Source organism: Mus caroli, unplaced genomic scaffold (genome assembly GCF_978045245.1).
Source record: "Mus caroli unplaced genomic scaffold, Mus_caroli_1 scaffold_13, whole genome shotgun sequence".
Taxonomy (NCBI): Eukaryota; Metazoa; Chordata; class Mammalia; order Rodentia; family Muridae; genus Mus; species Mus caroli.
Genome location: NW_028227268.1, coordinates 55,138,440 through 55,162,826, shown reverse-complemented (window position 1 = coordinate 55,162,826; position 24,387 = coordinate 55,138,440). Strand labels below are relative to the sequence as shown.

The window sequence follows — 24,387 nt, the reverse complement described above, 5'->3', positions numbered from 1 at the left end:
CACACACACCTTGCTCTCTCCGGACACCCACTCAGTACCTGGGAACCACAGGCACTACTCCTTCACATGACTGAACATGTTTGTCCCCTGTAGCTGTTTCCGTAACCACACAAACCCTGTCTCAAGAAGAAAAAAAAAATCACAGGAATAAAACCAACTAATTCTATTGTCTCTCAAAGGAGGTCAGATCATTTCCTTTCCACTTTTTTATTGGGTGGTTAAAATACATGATGTAATTTTCCCTTCCTGCCCATCTCAAGCGCACAGGTCAGTGGTGCCAAGGACATTTGCAGAGAAGTGTAGCCATCTCCACTGTCTGCCCCAGAATGCCTTTCTCTCCCCAGGTGGAGCCATGTACCCACTAAACACGCACTGGCCTCTTTCCTTAGCTCCTGGCAATCATTGTCTCTTCTGCCAACAGGAATCTGACCACTGTGGGATCCTCACAAGTGTGAGACCATGCAGGATTTGTCTCTTTGCAACTGGGTTAATTCACATCAGAGAACGCCCTGGGGCACATGTATGGTGTGTGTGTCACAACATTTTTTTTAAAGGATGAATAATATTTCATACAATTACTTGTGTCAGACACCAGTCTGCCCTAACAACCCACAGTAGCTAGTCCAACAATCCCTGGCCTAACCAACCTTGTTTCTCCCTCCCTACCAGCCATCCCCCCCATGCATGAAGGCCTCCATCCATAGGGCACCCATTGCAAGGGATCTGTTAGAGCCACTTTACATAACAAACTAAGTCTTACTTCAAGCTGGAAGGAAACTAGCAAGCAAACTAACCCTGTATATCAGCCTGGAGACCTTGCCTGTGAGGCAAAGGGTAACACTGTTTAGAAAAGCAGATACACACACACACACACACACACACACACACTGCCTCATTCTGCACCATCATCCTCACCTGTGACCTTCAAGATGTCACCATAGCTCAAAGACCTGCAGAAGATGTCATTTCCTATGTTCATAAAGACAGCTCCCATCCTTCTGCCTAACATGCCTAATGTCCTCAGGAATGGTTTGGCTGTCCACTGAGGGAAGACACGGAAAAGAACTAACATCAACAAGAAGAGGGCATTTCTCAACTTGGGGGTCAAATGATCCTTGCACAGGGGTCACCTAAGACTATCAGAAAACACAGACATTTACATTAAGATTCATAGCAGTAGCAAAATTACAGTTATGATGTAGCAACAAAAATAACTTTATGGTTGGGGGTCACCACAACATGAGGAACTGAATAAAAGGGTTACAGCATTAGGAAGGTTGAGAATCGATGAAATAAAGAAAGACCTGCCAGGAAGGAGAGACTGGAACAGCCATAATGGTGGACCAGACCCTGTCAAAGTGCTTAAACACACACCAGGTCTTACACTCTGATTTTCCACAATGGTGCAGTGTGGAATATGGAGTGTCCCTTATCTAAGACACTTGGGAGCAGGACTACTTCGGGTTGGTTTGGTATTTTTTGTTTTATTTGTTTGATTATTCATTTGTGTGCTTGGTTAAGTATTTGCACATATGGGCTGGTGAGATGGCTCAGCAGGTAAGAGCACCCGACTGCTCTTCCAAAGGTCCTGAGTTCAAATCCCAGCAACCACATGGTGGCTCACAACCATCCATAATGAGATCTGACTCCCTCTTCTGGTGTGTCTGAAGACAGCTACAGTGTACTTACATATAATGAATAAATAAATCTTTTTAAAAAAAGTATTAAAATAAAAAAAATATTTGCACATATAAAATAAGGTATCTTGGGAAAGGGACCTAAGCCAAATAAATCCATGTGTTTCATGTTCCTTTTTTACACACAGTCTGAGAATGAGTTTATGCCATAATTTAAATCATTTCATGACATAGAGCATCACAGATGAATATCTCCACTTGTGATGTCATATCAACACAAAAAGTTTGGGAGCTGCGTCATCAGATCTCTGGATTAGGACAGCCCAACTTACATTGACCACTCTGCACTGTGTCAATATCCCCACTGAAGAAAGACCTGAAATTTGGAAGGCTGAAGTCTGGGCCCTGGCAGACCACCTTCCATCCCTGCCCCTCCTCACCATCTCCAGGTGGAGCTGGTATCATGCAGAACACTTGGTTTTCTACATAGATGAGTGCAGGGGTTAGGGGGTCTGGAAGGATGGTGCCAAGGGAGCAAGCACTATGTCTGATTCAGTGATGAACTGTGTGTGCCAAAGCTTCTTGGTCGGCAGTTTGGAGCTGGGTGTGACTTCTGCTTGGGAAAACGGAGAAAGTGGGTAATATCAGTCCCAAATTAGATGGTACTTCTCCCACCCCAGGCTTTTCAGGATGGTTCCAAACATCCATGTATCTAAACTGATTTATCCTTGATGATCCGATTGGAACATGCTATGATTTCAGAGCTTGTGCATAGCTCAGAGGTAGATGGCTCATCAAGCATGCTCAAGACCCTAGGCTCCACACCAGCACATAAAAACAAAATTTAGAAACCTACAATTTCAAAGACAGATGAACTATCTGTCTTCTTCCTCAAGAAGGGCAGTGAAACAAATCCTTGAAGGAGTCCTCACTGAAGAGTGCATAGTGGTTAGAAAACTCCTTGTCTGCCCTCAGGTGATTAAGTTAAAGAAAGGAAGCCCTCCTGACAAGCAGTGGACTGACATTGTCACTAGTACAACTAAAGGTGTCCTGGGAACACCAGCTATGGAGGAATATAGCGCCACACCAGGGCACCCGTGTTCTTGTCCTTCCTAACAGGGCCATGAGCCGATGTGGAAGGGGCCTAGTATATTTCAGTCACTTGCTGAAGGATTTGCAGGCTGTGCTGGGACCATCTTTCAAGATTGTAGCCATTTCCCTCCAAATATTAAGCTATTCGGAAGATGGGTTTCAAAGCCTAAGGTCTAGGGAGTGTGGGAAGAACCAGGCAGTGCCAGTGCATTGCAGTACTACTGACAGTACGTCCACTGCAGAGCCGAACATGCAAGGTGCCCTTGACCTGAGAGGCTCCTTTCAGTCACTGCTTAAAAGCACAGTCACTTCTCAGGCCCTGGCTTCACTTGGCCAAGCAGCAATTTCCAACACAGATAATCAGCTGTTTGAAGAAAAAAAATATTCAGCAAATTAACTAAATTAACCTTAGCAGGGTTTATTTGACCAAAGAATGATTCATGAATTGGGCAAGACTCATAACAGCAGTTCCAGCCACGGGAGCAGCAGGCTGCGACCGGAGACCCTGGAAGGCACAGAGAGAAAGCACTGCGTCCACTTCAGTGAGTAAGTTGGGCCTTTGGGGGCATGGGCTAGTCAGTTGTCTGCAATAGGCTAGGTTGTTTGTGATTGGGTAAAACTTGGTTCTTTGCCTCTAAAACAGAGTAACTCAAAACCTCCTAAATTCAATCCCAGTTTGCTACCAAGGAACACATAGCACACAGCAGCCTCAGGTCTGTGGCTTCCTGATTATTTAATTCAGCAGTCTCCCCAAGACAGCCTTCATACACTCCCAAAACACTTATGCTCCTTGGTCTCTGCCAGAACACTGGCCACTCCTCTGATTCATCCTCCAGTCCCCACCCTTTAAACATCCAAGTCCTCAAGTGCTCAGCCTGCAGATATGTATGTCCCTTCAAAGGTCTAGCTCAGATCACATGGCTGTCCTACCTACCTGTGATAGCTCCCAAATAGATATCCTTGCCTAAACCTTCCCAGATATGTTCCAGACTGACAGGCCCAACTGTGCTCTCAACTCCTTGTCTTAGACTCTGTTTGAGGACCTCCCTAATCCCAGCTGTCACCCATCCCTCATCACGTCTCCATTGCAGTGCAATGCCTTTTCGTTGTCTCATAAGAAACATACAAAGCATACCTGCCCCAGGGTGCCTGCCCATGCCCACTCTCAGAAGAACAAACTGGAAACATGAGATGGGCACACAGGATAAATACCAATGGGTTCCTATTGTATACGGCAATGTAGATGGATCCCACAAATGTGATGCTGAGCAGGAGTGTCGACTCTGTGCTTCAATTTAAATAGAGTCTAGAAAGGAAAAGACACACAGAGACACAGAGACAAACTAATACACTCATTTAAAGATTGTAAAGTAGTTGCAGCTCAGAACACAACAGAGCGATGTTTATACGATGCTTGTTGGTGTGGGTGCTGGTCACACGAATGTGATCAGTTTGTCATGGCATCATCAGCGCTATGCATTCCTAATGCATACACTAAATGCCAGTACAGCAAGCGATGAGGTCTGTAATACTCCCGGATGTTCCTGGTTTCTAAGAAATGCAGTTTCTGCTGTTCTCATCCTCCACCCACCACCTACCCAATCCTTACTCCCACCCCAGCCTCACTTTCTGGACAGCTCTATTTTCTTTACAGTATAATAAATGTTGTACGGCTGGAGAAAATGGTTCAGCACATAAGAGTTCTTGCTGCTCTTACAGAGGACCCAAGTTTGGTTCCCAGTGTCTGGGTCAGATAACTCACAACCACCTGTGACGACAACCCCAGCTCTAGGGGATCTAACACACTCCACAGGCACCCACAAATGTGATATATACTCACATAGGCACCCACATATATAAATAAATAATGAATACATAACAAACAGGATGCTGGACACACGTGCTGGGGTTGTGATAGTTTTAGTCATATTGAGTTCCTCCTATAATTAAATTATTTAACATCTTGAATTATTTAATTACAAAAGAGAGCAATAGTTACCTCCTCGACTCTCAGAATCTATGCCAGGTTCAAGATAGGCAAGATCTTCTTTGGTGCCCCAACATAGCTTCAAAATAAAACTATTATTCCCATTTTAGAGACAAGAAACATATACCTCACAAAAGCAAGAAGCATGCTCGAAACCAGGGGTTCTCAACCTGTGGGTTGTGACCCCTCTGGAAGACAAATGACTCTTTCACAGGGGTGGCCGAAGACCATGGGAAGCCATAGAGAGTTACCTGATGGTTCATAACAGTAGCAAAATTAAAGTTATGAAGTAGCAATGAAAATAATTTTATGGTTGAGGGATCACTACCCTGTGAGGAACGGTATTAAAGGGCCGCAGCATTAGGAAGGTTGAGAACCACTGCTCTAAACAGTTCTCTTAAATGCCATGGCTGGTTTTTTGTAGCTTCCATCCCTCAGACCAGCTTTCCTTGCTACTCTTCCACATCCCCACTCAGGAAGGGAAAGCCAGATGGCTCAGTGCCCACCTAGGTCTGAACCACCTGCAGGGACCCCTCACAGGAAAGAAAGGCACAGGCATTTGTGCTGACAATCCCAGGAGTTTCCTGGCATTGACTCCCGGCCCAAACCGTAGAGGAAACTCTAATAGTCCCACCAGCCAGCAGAGCTTTAAAAGTTCTGGCAAGAACCCTGAAATCAGACCCGGCCAGCATGTGTCCCTGAATATCAGAATAGACACTATATTTACCCTGAAAAGCCCTTTAGTACAACTGAGAGCTATAAATAACCATTAGAGCCCAAGCGAGTGGCCTTAACACATGGATTTTCCTTCCAAAAATGCAGACCCATTTTAATTAAATTTGTAATTACCCTTAGGGGAGGGCAGGCCCCCTGGACTCCTTCAGTGTGGAGACGAGGTGAGTAATTTCTATTTGTTGAGCATTTGGGGACTCGCATGCTCCTTGCCACTCAGCTGGGAAGGACCTCCCCGGAGCCTGCAGAGCCCAGCTCCCTGGAGGAGAGACTCTGTCTGGGCTTGGAGGAAATGGATGCTGTTGGCTTGAACCTCCCCCTGCCCTGGGGGTTGCAACCAGGGTCTCTGCAAAGCCAATCCTTTGTCATCCCGCTGTCCTGCAGAGCAAGATGGGGCTCATGGCTGTCCTGATGCTACCCCTGCTGCTGCTGGGAATCAGCGGCCTCCTCTTCATTTACCAGGAGGCATCCAGGCTGTGGTCGAAGTCTGCCGTGCAGAACAAAGTGGTGGTCATCACAGATGCCATCTCGGGACTGGGAAAGGGTAAGCTGGCTTTCCCGGGAAACCTATGACCATCTCTGCCCTCAGGGGACCTGGAGGCAGGATGGGATGGGGCATATCCGTTGGTAGAGAGGAGTCAACCTCTGTTTAGGAGTCTGAAGCTTTCTTGCCAGGTGAACGGCAGGGTTAGAATGGCAGGGGTTGCCAACTCACAGTTTGATGTTAGAAAATATTGGGTTCGACTGCTTCAGGAATTTCCAGAAATCTTGAAATGCTAAGCCCTTAGTTGATGCTGCGTATTGGATATGAGGCCAGAGTAGGATGCTGGAGTCCAGTTCTGGTTCCAATGCTTAACTAGCAGATGTCTTCAGCTATAGGAGTTGACTGTCCCAGGGGATAGATGGAGGATGACGGCAGCCTCCACTTTGGAATGCAGCTGTGAGCAACAAAGAAATCTGCACAAGGGTGGGAGTCGGAGTAGCAGTGGCCACCATTCTCATGTTGTTAGAGATGGTCAGGTTGAACACGTGTTTTTTTTTTTTTTCAGAGTTCACCCAGCTCATCTCCATGTGTCACACTCTCCATCACACTTGATCACTGCTTCCCACCATCTCACCTCCTGGTCTTGAAAGCATTTTCATTCACAATCTCTAAGTTAGACAGTCTTCCGGGGGCCCTTCCTGTTGCATCTGTGACTGGGCTGCCCTTTGGGTTTCATGGGATTTTGTTATTCCTAACAATGGCACCTTAACCCTGTTATATAAATTCATGACACTTTCTGCTCTATTTTTTGTTATTTAATCCAGCATAGACCACACACAGCCACTAGTCACTCAGTTGACACTCAGGTGTCAATAGGTCCACACACCTTCTAGAATCTTGGAGGTGGGGGCACTTCCTCCCATGGCGTGGCCATTGAAAGAGCCTTTACGCCCTGTCTCTGCGGTTTCCCCCTGAGACTACTGCTTCTTCTCTTGGAAGTCATCTGAACGAGCATGTCTTCCAGCTGACGGGCTGGGTGAGGTCTCAGTGAGTGTCTGCTTTGGGTCAGCCTTGGCAGGTGAAGACATTAAGCATAGTGGGTGTGTCCTCTGAAGTTATTTCCTAAGAGACTATCCTGACTTGTTAGGGTTAGCTTTAAAAAGATGAACAGATTTACAAACCCAAAACTTAGTCTTCTCGAGGGCCAGCCAGGACACTCTAGTTTGCCCATCAGACCAGTTGCAAGACCACAGTGCTGTTGGAAAAGAGATGAGAGCAGCCTACCGGAAGCTGTTTATTCATAGGACAGACTTTCTACAAGTTGTTTGTCTAGATGCAGGCCTTGTCCCTGGAGCCTTCCCTGACACCTTATCTGTTTTGTCCCTTCAGGTGCCCCTCCCCAGAGACCTGCCTTCTTACAACCTAAGGCTGGTGTCCTTCACCCTGATACCCCACACCCACCTCAATGCTTCTCCTCTAGTAAACACTCAAAATGCTTCTTTAATTTTGTTCTGAATCTGTAAGGACCCCTCACAGACTCACGCTTTGCTATTTTGGAAGCTGTGGGGTCTCTAGAGCTATGTCACAGTGTTTCTCAACCTGTGGGTCACAGCCCCCCCCCCAGACTATTGCAAAACACAGATATTTACATCGTGATTTGTAACAGCAGGAAAATTAAGTTATGAAGTAGCAACAAAAATAATTTTGTGGTTGGGGTAGTCACCACAGCAGAGAACTGTAATAAAGAGTGGTAGCATTAAGAAGTTTGAGAACCCCAGAGACCTGACTTCTTACAACCAAAGGCTGGTGTCCTTCACCCTGATACCCCACACCCACCTCAATGCTTCTCCTCTAGTAAACACTCAAAATGTTTCAGCCTTAGGTTGTAAGAAGGCAGGTCTAGAGGAAGAGCCTAACTGGCAGAAGAAGGTCATGAGGTACAAGTGTGTAGAGGTTATAGCTTCTAGACTCCCCTCCCCCACACTTGACCCCACCTTCCCCATAGCTTCTTGTCCTCTCCCACTTCCATCACCACAGACCCAGCTGTTGCCCCGTGCCTTCCTGGTCCGAATGGATCCTCCCAAAGCTGGACCGAACCATAAATTGCTCCTGACAGGATTTGTTCACAATAACGATAAACTGGCCAGTGTGTTTAATGACCAGCATTTGGAAGCCATTTAATCAGGGAAAGCACCCAGTTAAGTATGTTTGTGAATATTGGTTTAATTGATTTCCACTTTGGTTCTAATTTGGTCAGAGAAGGAACTCTGCACGATTCAGTTCACTGGCTGTGGTCTGTTATGCTGTCTGTTCCTAGGGGTGGGAGGCAGAGGTTGTGGGGGAGAGGGAAAGAATGTGCCCATTGCTGTGGTTGGGTACATGGTCTTACAAATATTGTCATTGAAGATGCTGTTCGGATCCTCTGTCCTTGTAATGTACTGTTACTACATGGAACCTCTATTCTCCCTTTGGTAAGAACCCCGTGTATTTATTTCAAAAATCTCATTTATTACTTTTTTAAGATCATCGGGTTATAGTCATATGGAAGTCAGGACCCCAGGAAATGCACCATGGGGTGTCCGCAGAAGAATGAAGCCTGAACTGTCAAGGTTCTGATCACTGTTGTCTTTTACTGCCACTCCCTGACAGCGTGTACCTCCCACCTTCCCCAACCCTGTCCCCAGAAATGCAAAGCAGAAAGGAATAAAGTCCAAGTCTTTAGAAGTAACATGAGAAGCTGGGTGTGTGTGACTTTAAATAAATGCCTGCTTTCCGTGTGGTGCTGATGACAGCAATCCCAGGCACCAGCTGTTCCACTTCAGCTTCAAGACGAGAAAAAAGTAAGGGGCACAGAATGGCTTCCACGTGGCCCATATTGTGCCCAGGTACCCTAGAGCCCCAATTAACCCTGCTGGTAGAACCACTAAAGTGGTAGTTCTCAACCTGTGGGTCGAGACCTCTTGGCTCAGATATTTACATTATGATTCACACAGTAGCTAAATTACAGTTATGAAGTAGCAATGAAAACAATCTTATGGTTGGGGGGATCACCACAGCACGAGGAACTGTATTAAAGGGTCTCAGCATTAGGAAGGTTGAGAACCACTGCATGTTCTAAGTCCAGACGTCTAGCCCTCGCCCCAAACCATCACCAGTCAATGAAGTCAAACGCTGTGTTACCTTGTACCCACTGGGTCTGCAACAGAAGTAACCATCAAAATACCTAAGCTGGGCTTGGCCTTCAGGGAGAGCCGACTGGATACTATCGCTGCCTGTGTTCCCACGGCTCCTAAGACTCTTTAACACTGCTGAAACAGGACCATACGCAACAGCATCCCAGAGCCGCCACAGCAGCCTTCCTCACAACAGGACCTCTGGAGTCAGAAATCACTTCACACTCCTTGGCATCTTAGAACTGAGGAAATCCGTAAGGACGTGCCCAAGTTGTGTTTATTAGTTGAGAAAGGCACAGCCAGGGTTGAAATGCTTGACAGGAGGTAAATGAGCTGAGCTGATAACAAAACTAAAGCTGGTTGTGATCACCAGTAACTCTATTGGGAGGAGGCAGGAGGATCAGGAACTCAAGGTCACCCTCGGCTACATAGTGGGCTTTTTTGAGACTAGCCTGGGCTACCTGAGATATTGTGTCCAACCAACCAATCAATCAATCAATCAATGGGTAGGAATGTGGATACGCTGCCACAAAAGGCCCAACCGGTTGGATTTGGTTTATTGTGACAGAGAGGACAAGGGAGAAGAGCTAAGTTCAGATCATCACCTAGGAGAAAGTGGAGACAAGGAATGAAGGTATTCTAGTGACTTCCCCCATTTCTTCACTGCAAACCTCTGGCCCATGGGGTGCTGCCACACACGCTGGTGACGGTCGCCCTCAGCTATCCCTCTCATGAACACCCGCAGAAACACACATAGAGATGTGCCTCGGTCTCCTAGATGATTCCAAATCTAGTCAAACTGACAAGAAGATTAAGCATCTACCCCATGATCTCAGCACTCAGGAGACTCAAGCAGGAGGATCACTCAGTTGAGAGTCAGCCTAGAGTCAGCAAGCAAGACTCGGACTCAAAATTGACAAAAACAAAATGAGAATAAAAATAAGAATTTCAAAGTGGGCCTGTTGACCTAGATCTGTAAGCCCAGCTACTCTGAAGGCTGATGCAGGAGGGCTGCAAGTTCAAGATCAGCCTGGACAAGTTGTGAGACCTTGCAGATATGTTCCACTATTAGAGTGGATAAGCCGAGAAGGAGCAGTGAGGCCCAGCCTGTTCCCCTCTCAGCAGTGCGGATTGGCCAAATGCAGCCTCGTGTGGAGAATGACATCCCCAGACCTGGACATCAGACTTCTTGAGTCACATCTTCATTCCTCCCACCCCACAGCAGAGATGGGAATGTGGGAAACTCTTCAAATCCTTCGACCCTCCTTGTGATGATGTGAAAAATGTAGCCATCATGGCTGCCTCCCCCCTCCAGCCACTCACAGCCACAGCTGGGCCCTCTCCCTCCAAACCAAGTGACAAAAATTCCACAATTGTCAAGACTGTAATTATGAAAAATGAGTGAATTTTTAAGTAATAAAACATAAAACACACATAGAACTGCTTCACCGAGAAGCATCCTGTGCGGATGTTTGCCTTCGTTTCCTCTCTGCTCCTTGGTGAGGCTGACCGCTCAGTCACTGCTGTGGAAGGGGACCAAGAGTACAGTGGAACAGTTCAGTCCTGTTCAATTCAGTCCCGAGGGGAACTCTGAGTGAGGGGAGAAGAGGCCAGGCTGTCTTCAGACTTTCTGATTAGAGACATTATATACAATTCTTCTGTTGTGGCAAGTCCCCAATAGGCCTGACTCATAACCAATATGCCCGTTTTCTTTGTTTTCTTTCCACACCCCCACTCTCCTCAGCCTGAGCTTTCTATCATGTCTGACCTTTCTAGGGAAAAAGAAGCAGAAAAGGAGACATAGAACAGAACAAGAGACATGCTTACCTGAGGGACACATTATAAGATGACTCTAGACTACATGAGCGGGGCACATGACTGGTGGTATAGTTTAGTGAGAATGTATTTGCTTAGCACATAGGCCTCAGGTTTCAACCCCAGCACTGGGGCAAGGTAGGCATCTGGGTGTTTTCTTTCTATTATGGCACCTTTGTGTCCCTCAGAGGCTTCCGTTGAAGCCTCCAGCTGCACATCTGGAAAGTGGGGCATGTAGACTTCTCCCATGGTGTTACTTCCCTTGAGCCCTGGTTTGGTGGTTGGCAAAACCATAGAGACCCTCTAGTCTGGGTTCCCACATGCAGTGAACTCTTAGCAAGCCACTCAAAGGACTTGTAGCTGCCTTTTCTCCTGGAGATGATGGGAGGAAGCTTGTCCCAACCCTGGCCCATGAGCAAAAGCTCATACTGACCTCTCCTGAGAAACCCGCATCCCAAGCCCCCCTCTTCCTTCCCCTCCACCTCCTCCCTCTTTCCCTCATCCTTTTTAATCTATTGTGTCTTATTTTAGGACAAAAGGAATGACTTCATAAAGCAGTTATTTCCTTTGGAAGCATGCATCTTGGACTAGCAACTAGCTCTGAGATTTTATATCTACTTTATCTTAGTGCCTCTGAAATTACCAACGTAATGCTCTAGTAACAGTGTATACACACAGTACTCCCTTGCTTTAAATACAAACATACATCATCAAATTGTAGCTTTGATTCAGCACAATTTTAAAACAAGATTTATTTATGCGTATTCATGAGGGAGGGGTGTGCCTGCATGTGAATACAGATATCCAAGGAGGCCAGAATAGGGTCCCCCTAAGGCTGGAGGTTCAGGCACTTATAAGCCACCACCAAAGTGGGTGCTGGGAATTGAAGCTCAAATCCACTGTAAGAGCAGTAAGTACCACTGAGCCTCTCTCCAGCCCCTGACAAGCTGTTTCTAAAACTCTTATGTTTTAAACAAACTTTAATATGAATTTCATACCAACAGATTCATTTTTGTGAAATCAGGTTTTTTATTGAATATTTTATTTATTTACATTTCAAATGGTGTCCCCTTCCCCAGTTTCCCCTCCACAAACCCCCTATCCAATCCTCCTCCCCCTGCTTCTATGAGTATGCTCCCCCACCCACCCATGCACTTCTTCCTCACCCTCCCTAGCATTCCCCTACACTGGGGCATTGAGCCTTCACAGGACCAAGGGCCTCTCCTTCCATTGATGCCAGATAAGGCCATCCTCTGCTACATATGCAGCTGGAGCCATGGGTCCCTCCATGTGTACTCTTTGGTTGGTGGTTTAGTCCTGGGAGCTCGGAGTGGGGAGAGGAGGGTCTGTTTTAAAAGCTTGAAAATAGTTGTTCTTGATGTACTGTAACTTAACCAACCTCCTATTATATGGGACATTTGCAATTATTTCCAGGGTCTTACTGTTGGCCGTGGCACTGGGATAAGCTATCCTACAGCTGTGTCTACACAGACATTCTTAATGATTGCTTTAGGAGAAATATCCATAAATGAAGTTGCTAAATCAAAGCCCTTCTAAGGATATAGTCAACATTTTCTTCCCCAATCCTCTAGCAATTCATGCAGATACTAGAGTGAATGTGAGCTAAGCCACTGCTCACACCTTGCTAAGACTAAGACCAGTTTTGTCCTTTGTCATCTGATGGATCTAAATTAGTGTGTGGCTTAAGTTGCATCTCTTTATTGTGTCATGGGTATTGCCTCTTAATCTTCTGTTTGTAAATTGCATTTTTTTCCAGTTGGTCCTTCTTATTTGTAAAGTCTTTTGCATATCAAATAAATTAGCTCTTTGCTGACATATAAATTATAAGTACTTTTTATGTCTTTTATGTAAAAAAAAAGAATTAAAAATCAATAAATTAGTTCTGATACAATTTGTTTCTTTGGGACATGGTCTAAAGATCTCCCCCAATAAGAGACCAGATTCAACCCTCTAGCTCTTTTGTGGTTCCCTTTTTACATCTATCCACTTAGTATATTACAAAATAATGCAACTAGCTTTTTCCCTCCCAAGTAGGCATTCAAATACTATTTTTTAAAGATTCATTTTATTTTAGTTATGTGTATGTGGGAGGGGGGGGATGTGCAAGTGAGTGCAATGCCTTTGGAGGCCAGCAGAGGGCATGAGATCCTCTGGAGCTAGACTTAGAGGTGAGCTGGCTGACACGGGTATTTGAGAACTCAGGTCCTCTGCAAGAGCGGTGTTTTCTTTTAACTAAGCCATCTCACCATCCAAGCCCTGCTCTCAAATATTTTTTAAGTAGCATATTCTCTCACCTATTTAATAAATGAACTTGATCATACAGGAAGTGAATTCTCGTCATTTTTATCGATAGTTCTTACTTATGCTGGAACTATTAACATTTTGCTTTAGCTTTGGCAGTTTTATATTTTATTTTAGTAACTAACACTTTTCAAGATAGTCGTCTTAGATAGGGCTTTTATTGTTATGAAGAGACACCACGACCAAGGCAACTCTTATAAAGGCAGACATTTAATTGGGGCTGGCTTACAGTTTCAGAGGTTCAGTTCATTATCATCATAGCAGGAAGCATGCAGGCCAACATGGTACTGGAGAAGGAGATGAGAGTTCTGCATCTTGATTCAAAGGCAACCAGGAGAGACTGGCTTCCAGGGAGTTAGGAGGAGGATCTCAAAACACATCCCCACAGTGACATACTTCCTCCAAATAAGCCACACCTCCTAATAGTGCCACTTCAGATTCCCATAATAGTCTTCACTTTTCTTCACATTTCTGATTAAAGTGTGTGAGTCATTCCGCATAGACTTTAGAATCACTCTGTCACTTTCTAAGACCTACTGGGGTCCTCGCTTCCTGCATCAAATTGACACAGAGAATAAGTAATATCTTTTAAATGTTTTGTCACTAACATTCATCCCAGATGTCTCCTTTTCTCTTCTATTTTTATCCTTAATTTTTAATGCTGTATATGGGGAGGTGCACAAGTGAGTGTAGGTATCCCGGGCAGTCTAGAGGAGGGAGTCAGATCCCCCGTGGCTGGAATTTCAGGTGGTGGAAAGCCACCTGACATGGGTGATAGGAATCACACTTGGGTTCAAACACAGGTCCTTTGCAAGAGCAGTTATGTGCCCTTGACTACTGAGCCATCTCTTCAGCCCCAACTTCCTTTCTTAATAAAACACCTAAACTGAGAGGAAACCATCTCTCCCTGAAGACATAACAATTCATGGTGACATGAGTATGCAGTAGGCTCTTGGTTCAGATTTCCCTCAGTGAGGAGTTACTGCTTCCTCCTTCCCACTCCCTCGGTTAGTCTCAGAGCACCTGTCTTTAGCTCATTTTTTTTTTGCAGTGCCGGGATCAACCTCTGGTCTTCCCACGTAGTAACTAGGCAAGTGCTCTGCCACTGAGCCACACTCCTGGCCAGTGTACCTGTTTTTGTTCCCACTGAGAGCCAAGGACAGTGCAATCTCCCTTTCTTCCCCAGCAACCCTTTGACCTTTGTGCCTGCTTGTCCTTGCATCATCCGGCATTCCCATTCTCTCCAGTACCACAAAGCCCCTGTTCATGATGCCCACGTAGAAAACCCCAGTATCTGTCCTGTCCAGCTGACCTCCTCCCCTCTGCCTGAATCAAACTTCTAAGTCTACAGAGGCAAATTCCCACAAGCACAAGGTCACTGAGAGCTGCTGTGATTACAATAGAAGAGCTCAAAAGAAGTTAATAAAGTGATTTGCAATGATATTCTGCTGTACTCATAGACCAGTGCCTGGCCCAGTTGTCAGCAGAGAGGCGTCACCCAGCACTGATGGGAGCAGATGCAGACACCCACAGCCAAACACTAGGCAGCTCCAGGGAACCCTGCAAAAGAAGAGGAAGAAGGATTGTAAGAGCCAGAGGGGTGAAGGACACCATGAGAACATGGCCCACAGAGTCAACTAAGCAGGGCACATAGGGTTCACAGAGACTGAAGCAATAAACACAGTCCTTGAATGGGTCTTGAACTAGGTCTTCTGCATATACCTGATGGTTGTATAACTTGGTGTTGTTGTGGGACTCCTAACAGTGAGAGTGGGAGGTGTTTCTGACTCGTTTGCCAGCACGTGGGACCCTTCTCCTCCTACTTGGTTGCCTCATTTCAGCCTCGATATGAAGGGTGTGCCTGGTCTTATTGTAACTTGTTGAGCCATGTTTGACTGATGTTCCCAGGAGGCCTGTTCTTTTCTTTTCTTTTCTTTTCTTTTCTTTTCTTTTCTTTTCTTTTCTTTTCTTTCCTTTTCTTTTTAAAGGTAATTGGAGGAGTGGATATGGGAGAAAGAGGAGGTAGGAGGAGAGACTGAAAGGAGTGGAGGGAGGGGAAACTGTTAGCAGGATGTAATATATAAGAGAATAATTTAAATAACAATACACAGCCTCTGGTGAACACCCATTTTACTGGGCTGTCCTTAAGCATCTGCAATCAACTGAGGTCCACAATTTCCTGGTACAAAGTGAGACAAAACTAGATATTATGCTCGAGTGAGTGCTTTCAGAGCCTCTGTCAGAGATAGCGCTTGGTGCACTCCTCTAAGTTCATCTGTCCTTCCGGTACTATGAGTGTTGGCTGCTAAGTCTCTGAGACTTATCCTGTGCCAGTGAATGCCACCTTATGGAGAAGTGCTGCCGTCTAGGCACTCCCCTGAGAGGACAATGCATGCAGCTGATGGCTGATGGTGCGTGTGCAAAGGCTGTTCCTCTCACAGAGGTGAGACAGCCCTGCCGTGGTTTGGACTCCATTCCAGCCACTCCTTTAGAAGACCCAGCCTAGGCAAGACCCTCCCTTGGATGACCAGAGTAAGGGTTAGCGGAGCAAATGCATAGATGTCTCTCTCAATCATCCCTAGAACAAATAAGCTGCCTGAACATAGGTGCTTATACTGCTGTAAAGTATCAAGGTATTTTTACATGTGAATGTCCTGTATCTACCAGGTGTTGCCCTAGAGACAGCTCATGAGATAAAGGTGCTTGCCACCAGGTCTGGTAACTTAAGTTCAGTCCCTGAGATCTGTGTGGTGGAAGGAGATAACAGACTCCCTCGAGTTGTCCTCTGACCTCCACATATGTACCTTAGCATGCACATGACAATGCATACAAACTTGTATACAAAATAAATAAAAATAAATGTTTTTTAAAATGAAGGAAAGGCCTATATCAAATTAATCAAGAATTAGTTCAGAGTGGAGCATAAAACAACATCACCTATTTTTTTTCTTTTTGTTTAATTTTGCAATTGTAACTTCATTACATTTCCCCCTCTCCTCACTCCAAACTCTCCCATATGTCCCTCCCACTCTCTTTTGAATTCATGGTCTCTTCTTTCATTAACTGTTATTGTAGACATATGTGTATTTTGTATATTCATGTATATAAATATAAACCTTTTGAGACTGGAGAGATGGCTTGGCAGTTAAGAGCACTGACTACTCTTCCAGAGGTCCTGAGTTCAATTCTCAGCAGCATGGTGGCTCACAACCATCTGTAATGGGATCAGATGTCTCCTTCTCATGTGTCTGAAGACATCTACGGTGTAGTCATTATATATATATATGTAATATGTATATAAATTTTATATATATATACATAAAACCGTTTGAGTCCATATAATGTTACTGGTATGTATGTTTTAAGGGATGGCCCTTTGGCACTGGGCAACCTATGAGCGCGTTCTCCCCTGAGGAAAGTCACCTGTCCTGCTCCTAGCTTGACTTAGTTGCCTGCAGTTCTTTGTGTAGAAGGGTCTTGTAAGCAAAGACCCTTGACTAGGGTCTCTATCCACAGAGGAAATATGGAGGGCTGGGTGGTACTTGGTCTGAACTAACATGATAGCTCTTACCAATACCTATAGGTTGAGGTGTTCCTAAGACTGTGGTCTCAAAGGCTAGTGACAGAGTCATCTTTGCATTCCATAAGAAATTTTCATCATCAGAACGACCCATCAAAGCAGAGACTTGTTGCTCTCTGCTGCGAGCTTCCCTCCACAGAAGCCACCAAGCTGAGGTTAGAAACGTGGCACACAACCAAACCATCCCAGCCTAGGCTACAGCTCAGTGCTGGAGCACTCGAGTAACACAAGCAAGGTTGGGGTTCAATCCTCAGCACCCCAACACATCTAGCCGGAGGAGGGGATCAAATGAAATGACTCCTCTAGGAGGAGAGGCTCATGGTGATAGATGTGGCATCAGGAGTCCCTAAGACAGCAACTCCCTTCTACAGCTCCATTCACAAGGTAAACCCTGCCTCCCTTCTCTCTCCTCCACAGAGTGTGCTCGGGTGTTCCATGCAGGTGGGGCAAGGTTGGTGCTGTGTGGAAAGAACTGGGAGGGGCTGGAGAGCCTCTATGCCACCTTGACCAGTGTGGCTGACCCCAGCAAGGTAAGACTCTCTCTAGACAGCCTGAGGAACCTCTGGATAGCCTGAACCTCATCATTGTTAGGGACAGATCCAGGGAAATGTGACAGTGGCTTTGGAGAAATCAGAGGTGATGGCACAACCCTGACAGAGGCCTGTTTGCCCAGCAAAAGGCTTGTTTTGATCACTTGTCAGGGTGAAACTTGGGCACTGATGCTCCAAGTCTGTGTTAGTCAGACTTATAAATAACACAGATAGCGGTGTCCCAGCAGTGGGTTGCGACTACAAGTACAGGTGACATTAAGACAAACAAACAACACAAGGCATAATTGCGAGGAAGAAGTCAAGGAAACCCCTCCTAAGCTATCCAGGTTAGAGGAGTTGCCTTCAGCGCTCTTCTGGATTTAAATTGGGAAAAAAAAAAAAGAAATTCCTTACTCCTGAGATTGAAGTTGGTGTTTGCAAACAGCTCAAAAGAATTCAGAGTCAACCCTGGCACGTGAGGAAGCAGATTAACTACAAACACACAGAATACTACATGGAGCCTTTCTTGGGATGTTATTAGGTTTGGGGTAAAAACCAAGTTGTGTGGGAAATGCTGGCTTCCAGTCCAGCTTGTCTCAGTTTCTTTACAGCTGGACTGTTCAGAGCCTTTGATATGCTAGTATGTATTTCCCCCAAAGAACTTAGAGATTGGTGAATATTTCCCAAACATACGTGACCCACAGTGGGAACCTTCTCTTCGACGGTGTGTATCAGAACTAGCATTTGCCACAAGTTGCCTTGACTCCAGGATACTACCAAGCCCTGCCCCCCATCCTTACTTCTAAACCAGTAACACCCTGAGGACAGCACATGTCCAGAGCTGAGTACAGCTCCCAACACGTAATAGATGCTTCAGAAGCGCTCTATGGAATATACAATTTTGATCCAAAACAAGGGATGCCTGCCAACCTGCCCCCCATCCTTACTTCTAAACCAGTAACACCCTGAGGACAGCACATGTCCAGAGCTGAGTACAGCTCCCAACACGTAATAGATGCTTCAGAAGCGCTCTATGGAATACACAATTTTGATCCAAAACAAGGGATGCCTGCCAATGGCCGTGCTGGATTTTCTTGTGTCTTATTATAAAACAAATTGGGAAGCAATTTCCAAAAGAAACCAGTAGTACTCAGAGTTATGATGCCAGTACTAGAATCAGTTCGTAGTCTCCAAAGAGTCACCTAGCTGTCAGGAATGGTCGACTGAGGAGTCCTGGCTGCAAGTTCAAACAACTGTATATTCGCCCTTAATTGCTGCCCTGGTCTCCAAACCAAGATTCTCCAGCCATCTCCTTCTACTCAGAGTTGTTTTACATCTTTCCCGTTGTCTTGGTTTGTTTTTCTACTTATTCGATGACTTTGAATTCTCAGCAGGGTAGCTGTTTGATTGAGGTCTCCCAACATCTCCAAGGATGTGATCCCAAACATGTCTTGACTCTCTCCTTGTTCCAACAGACATTCACCCCCAAGCTGGTCCTCCTGGATCTCTCAGACATTAGCTGTGTTCAAGATGTGGCCAAAGAGGTCCTGGACTGCTACGGCTGTGTGGACATCCTCATCAACAACGCCAGTGTGAAAGTGAAGGGTCCTGCCCACAAGATTTCCCTGGAGCTTGACAAAAAGATCATGGATGCCAACTACTTCGGACCCATCACTTTAACCAAAGGTCCTGTGAGTCTCATTTTTCCTCCTGGTCTGTGAACCACTAGATTCTACGGGAAGACCTGTGGTGCCACCACGTGGCCATCTGGTTCTGTACAGACCCAAGAAAGCTCTTAATTCGAGTACAGAAAGTTTTCAGGTCCCCACTGTAAATGTTGGTCACAAAGGGAAGTGTCTTACTGCTATATTCTCATTTTATTATGAAACTCTGCTCTTCACTCACACTCCACCCAATACTTTTCTCTTTGTACCCAGTCCACAGCTCCCTGGTCAGTCTGTCTCTCTGGACTACTGGCTTCAGCTTTTGCCTGTGCTTTACTGCATAAGCCTTTGAGCTGTTATTCTGTAAGCATGATAATCAGCCAAAGGTTCTGTCTTCAGAAATGAAGAAGACGGGGCTGGGAGGCAGATAAAGTGCTGGTCCTCTGAAAGCAAGAGGACCAGATTCCCAGCACCACGTAAAAGCTGGGTATGGTGACACATGACTGTAAGCTCAGCTCTAGGACAGCGGGCAGATCAGAGGATCCCAGGAGCTTGTTGGCTAGCCAGTCTAGTGGAAATGGAAAGATTCAGGTTCAATGACAGATCAGACCCTGACTCAAACAATAAAAAGAGTCAAAGATATCTGAAGTCAACCTCTGGCCTCCATCGTGAATGTACAAGTAAACACACACAGGTACACACACACACAGAGAGAGAGAGAGAGAGAGAGAGAGAGAGAGAGAGAGATTACCTACTATCAAATTCTGTATCACTTATCAAGTGGATTATTTTAAACTACCCAGCAATGTGCCAGCCAACTGGTCTCTCTTGGAAACACTGGGACCACCTCTGTCTCTGTCCCTTGCAGTCTAATAGGTGATGATGACAAGGTAGCAGAACCATGGGTAACGGTGGGGGTGGGGTGGGGATCTACCTCTATGGCCTGCCAGTCTCAGATTTCTCTCTGGGACTCCTTGTATTTTCCAGTTCTGCTTCCCAACATGATCTCCAGGAGAACAGGCCAGATCGTGTTGGTGAACAACATCCAAGCGAAGTTTGGGATCCCATTCCGCACAGCTTGTAAGTCGCTAAGACAAAAAAGAAAAAAAGAAAAAGAAAGAAAAAAGGGTGTCCTTGCTGTATGTTTTGTGTCAGGCAAGCACTGTTAAGTCTAGACTATGCTAGGGACCACATGAGGTAAATGGTGTCTCATCCAGCGATGAGATGGGTCTGGTGGGGGTTCTTTCATGTCTCAGTTCCCTGGGAGATTTGGAGATATAATAGACAAAATTCTTTTCCTCCCAAAGTGCACTGCCACAGGTGGAAAGACATGTGTAGCATCAATGTAATATTGTAGGTGACATGATAGTCACACTCTTACATACATGTATAGCCCTAGCTCAAATACCTCTTCTTCTATGAAGTGGTTCCCAAAGACCAGAACTGGGGACAAGAAAGACACACATCACAAAACAGGAGGGTGAGGAACTTCCTCTAAGGGAAAAGGAGAAAAGAAAAGAAGAACCCAGGGGTGGAGCTTTGTGTAGTAGCAATGTCATAGCCAAAGAGGTTTATCCAAGACACGCTTATCGCCACCAAGAATCCCAGGAATTGAGAAGCCCCAAAAGGGGGATGTGTATGGAGGAAACTGTATGGGTGTATTCCCAGAATCTGTCGGGTGTCACTGTGGAACCAGTCCCACCTTTTTAATGTCCCTGTTATGTTTATTTTTCCTGGGAGAGATGAACAAATAGCTACTCACTCCAATAAAGAGCCAAGGATAGACACAAGAAATAGTTCTGCCCAAGTCTAGCTTGACGAACCAAAGTGTTTCATTGGTGCTGGAGACAGGAGACAGAGGATGAGTTACCTCATAGGAACATGGATAACTCACAAGTGGTTACAGCACTGCAGAAAACGTCTTCGTCAGACAGGGGTGGGCCTTTTGAACACCTCCCCGTTGCAGACCATTACTGGCTCTTGTAGATGTTTGTTATTTGTAGCGCAGTATTGTAGCATGCATCCACATTTCTTTCAATTGATGGCAAATTCTGCATCGCTTGGATGTACCACGTTATTTATCTATCCATCTATTGATAGCTATCTAGTGATTCCACTTTGGAATTATGAGTAATGCTTCTATGAACATGCATGTGTGAGAACATGGCTTCATTTCTCCCAGGTGCAAACCTAGAAGAGGGATTATATTTTAATGTTTAAGAAACTCCTGGACTACTTCCAAAACAGACACACCATTTACATTCCCACCAGCATGCCAAAAGGGTTCTAATCTCTCCTCTACTCACCAACACTTGTGATGGTCCATCTAGATTTCAGCCCTTTCAGTCATGTGAAGAAATGCCCTTGCTTTAAACTTTTTCTGTTCATGAAAGTAGAATTGGGTGTGCCGTGAGCTCTGAGGGTGGTTCTACTATGAGCTGTGAGGGTGGTCCTACTGCAAGCTCTAATGGTGATCCTACTGTGTAAGCTCTAAGAGTGGTCCTACTGTGTGAGCTCTAAGGGTGGTCCTACTGTGTGAGCTCTGAGGGTGATCTTACTATGTGAGCCCTGAGGGTGATCTGACTGTGTGAGCCCTGAGAGTTGGTGATCCTACTGTGAGCTCTGAGGGTGTTTCTACTGAGGCATAGGAGATGGAAGACCAGGATCTTACCGAGGCAAAGAAGATAGGAAGCCAAGATCCTACAGAGGCATAGGAGACAGGAGGCCAGGATTCTAGTTGATGCTTTTCCACCTTTGGCTGTGGAACCTAATGTCATCACATGAACTCTCAGCTTCTCCTTTCCTCTTCATAGTGTGGACACAATGGCTCCTTTGTCTTTTCTCTCGGTATATAATGGTCTCTCAGCATGCAAGCACAGTGCTTCTAGCCCCCAGCCATCCCCCTCAGAGTGCTGTTTGCTTCCCACGTGCATCCATCATCTCTGGATTGTGAGAATACTCTAACACAGCTATGGAGAAGCTGCTATAGTGTCCTGTCTGGGGAACGAGGATAAGAAGAAAGTCTGTGTGTGTTTAGTAGACATACAATTATTTTTCAGAGTATTTCAGTCCATGGTTGAGGAACCTATGCCTCTTGAGAGAGACAGCAAGTCACACAACAGGGGCAGAGATCCAGTGAGATAGTGGATGAATTAGATGTAACAGCCTAACCCAGGGAGTTTGCTGGTCCCTTTCAGCTCTGAGCTGAGAGGAAGATGCAAGTCTTGTCTACAGTACTGTCTTGGGTAAGCAGGGTGGCATCCCTTCCTGTGTACATCTCTGGCTGGTCTTTTTTTCCAGATGCAGCCTCTAAGCATGCTGTCATGGGCTTCTTTGACTGCCTCCGAGCTGAGGTTGAGGAATACGATGTTGTGGTCAGCACCGTGAGCCCAACTTTCATCCGCTCCTACCGTGCTTCCCCTGAGCAAAGAAACTGGGAGACACCCATTTGTAAATGTAAGAGTTCAGAGGAGAACCCCAAGTCTGGGGCTGAAGAAACGAAATCTTTAGGTCTGTAGTACCATGTAGACAGCACCCCAAAGAGGCAGCTCCAAAAGGAGGCTAAGCTTCTCCAACCAGAACAGCATGTATCTCAGCTCAGAGACAAGCCCTTCATGGAGCTGGCCCCATTTCCCCTTTAGAAAACCGAGAAGAAGGTTATAGCCCACAGAGAAGGCTAATTATTCTAGAGTACTCTAATGAATGAGGCTGCTCCTTACCCAAAGCTTGAGGTCTGCATTAAGACACCAAAATAACTGGGCTGGAGGACAGAGCAAGGAATGCCAGCAGTCCTGGGCAAGCACAGCTTCGCCAGCACAAATGACAGGCCTTCCTTTGCTTCCTTATTGCCCTACCCCATCCCCATCCCTGTCACTGTGAAGGTACCGAGTCAGACCAAGCAGCAACAGTTGGAGGGTGAAGTGTCACCCCCAGGGTTGAGATCAGAGGTTGGCAGAGTGTTGGTTCACCATAATGCTAAATATGCATGCAAGCGTCTTTGTAGTCAGGGGATTTGAACGCCATGGCCGCCTGGCTTGTGTTTCCAGTCTTCTGCAGGAAGCTAGCCTATGGCGTGCACCCAGTGGAGGTGGCTGAGGAAGTGATGCGCACAGTACGGAGGAAGAAGCAAGAGGTGTTCATGGCCAACCCGGTCCCCAAGGCTGCCGTGTTCATCCGCACCTTCTTCCCCGAGTTCTTCTTCGCTGTGGTGGCCTGTGGGGTGAAGGAGAAGCTCAATGTCCCAGAAGAGGGTTAACCTTGTGGCCAAAGGGGTCACTCGAGGGGAATAAAGGCTTTCCTAGAGAGTGCTGGCTCATCTGTCCTCTCCCTCCAGTGAGATTCCTTTTAAGTCACAGGCCCTAACCTGCTAGATCTCCTGCTCTGAACCTCCCACTGAGGGTGGAGGACCCACCCCAGAGGTGAGGGGCGGGGGTGGTGAGGGAGTGTGAAGCGCCCTTCCAGAATCTTCTCTGCTTTGTTGGATGACAAGTGATCAAGAGTGCAGAAGCCATAATACATCAAGCCCTCACATTATCTAAGCATGCCATGGCCTCTGGTCTGCCCAGAAAACCACCCCATTGCTTACAGAGGGATAGGCCAAGTCAGCCTCCAACAGCCAGAGGGCACTGGGCAAACTTTAGGGCTGCATTTCCCAGTCTAACTTCCTATAAGATGGAAATAACCTTTGAACTGTACAAGCCAATAGAGCAGGCACCAGTCATGTGTTAGAAATTGAATTTTAAATTTTATTTAATCAAGAATAATTTAAACATTAATATTATTTAAGCATATTATAGAAACTGTCATATACTGACTGTTATTGCCAATCATGTTAACATTTTATGTTACATAAATATATCACATAACACATAAATATATAAAGCTAAATTATGCTCATAATGACTAATGTTAATATAATTATTGATGTTAGTATTTAATATAGTATGTTAAGTAATATATAAATTATATGATATAATATATTATATATATACATTACACATATGAGTATATATATTGTGAACACATATATAATAATATGTTTATGTTATACATAATGCTAATTATAATGTACTTCTTATTAAGATTAACTAACAACACCTTTCATTGGAAGCACAGGTCAGCCCTTCCCCAGTTGGGATGCAGGCACAAACGGCCAGTTTCTTAGATCCTCTGTGGCTGCTAAGATCCTCAATCCTAGGCATCTGTCATTCCAGACGTTTTCAAACCAATGCTCCTTCTAAAGTATCTCCCTCGCTTTGCTTATAGAGATGCTAAGTGATTCTTAGACTCTTGGGAAATATAGGCACATGTTTTTTGTACTAATATTGTAACCACAGAGTCAAGCTTTCTAATGTTTATAGATAAAAGACCA

At 45.5% G+C, this 24,387-nt stretch overlaps 1 protein-coding gene across 4 annotated transcripts; it reads left to right on the top strand.

Moving 5' to 3' along the window:
• The first annotated feature begins 3,025 nt into the window (after positions 1-3,025).
• On the top strand, positions 3,026-23,320 carry Dhrs7c (dehydrogenase/reductase 7C). Of its 4 annotated transcripts, none has more exons than XM_029484228.2 (7): positions 3,026-3,271; positions 5,911-5,992; positions 17,240-17,352; positions 18,828-19,038; positions 20,004-20,096; positions 22,317-22,472; positions 23,063-23,320. In XM_029484228.2, exons 1-7 carry the CDS (start codon positions 3,170-3,172, stop codon positions 23,269-23,271), a joined length of 966 nt encoding a protein of 321 aa, XP_029340088.1. In that variant the 5' UTR covers positions 3,026-3,169; the 3' UTR covers positions 23,272-23,320. The 4 variants fall into 4 exon arrangements, with proteins under 4 accessions (XP_029340088.1, XP_029340087.1, XP_029340089.1 ...); XM_029484227.2 differs by having other exon boundaries at positions 3,028-3,271; positions 5,833-5,992; XM_029484229.2 differs by having other exon boundaries at positions 3,187-3,275; positions 5,833-5,992.
• The last annotated feature ends 1,067 nt before the right edge of the window (positions 23,321-24,387 follow it).

Coding starts and splice junctions, on each gene's coding strand:
- Dhrs7c (XM_029484227.2), top strand. CDS start 3,170: ATGAATTGGGCAAGACTCATAACAGCAGTTCCAGCCACGGGAGCAGCA. Junction 17,353..18,827: donor GTGTGGCTGACCCCAGCAAG/GTAAGACTCTCT, acceptor TTGTTCCAACAG/ACATTCACCCCCAAGCTGGT. Junction 22,473..23,062: donor GGAGACACCCATTTGTAAAT/GTAAGAGTTCAG, acceptor TTGTGTTTCCAG/TCTTCTGCAGGAAGCTAGCC.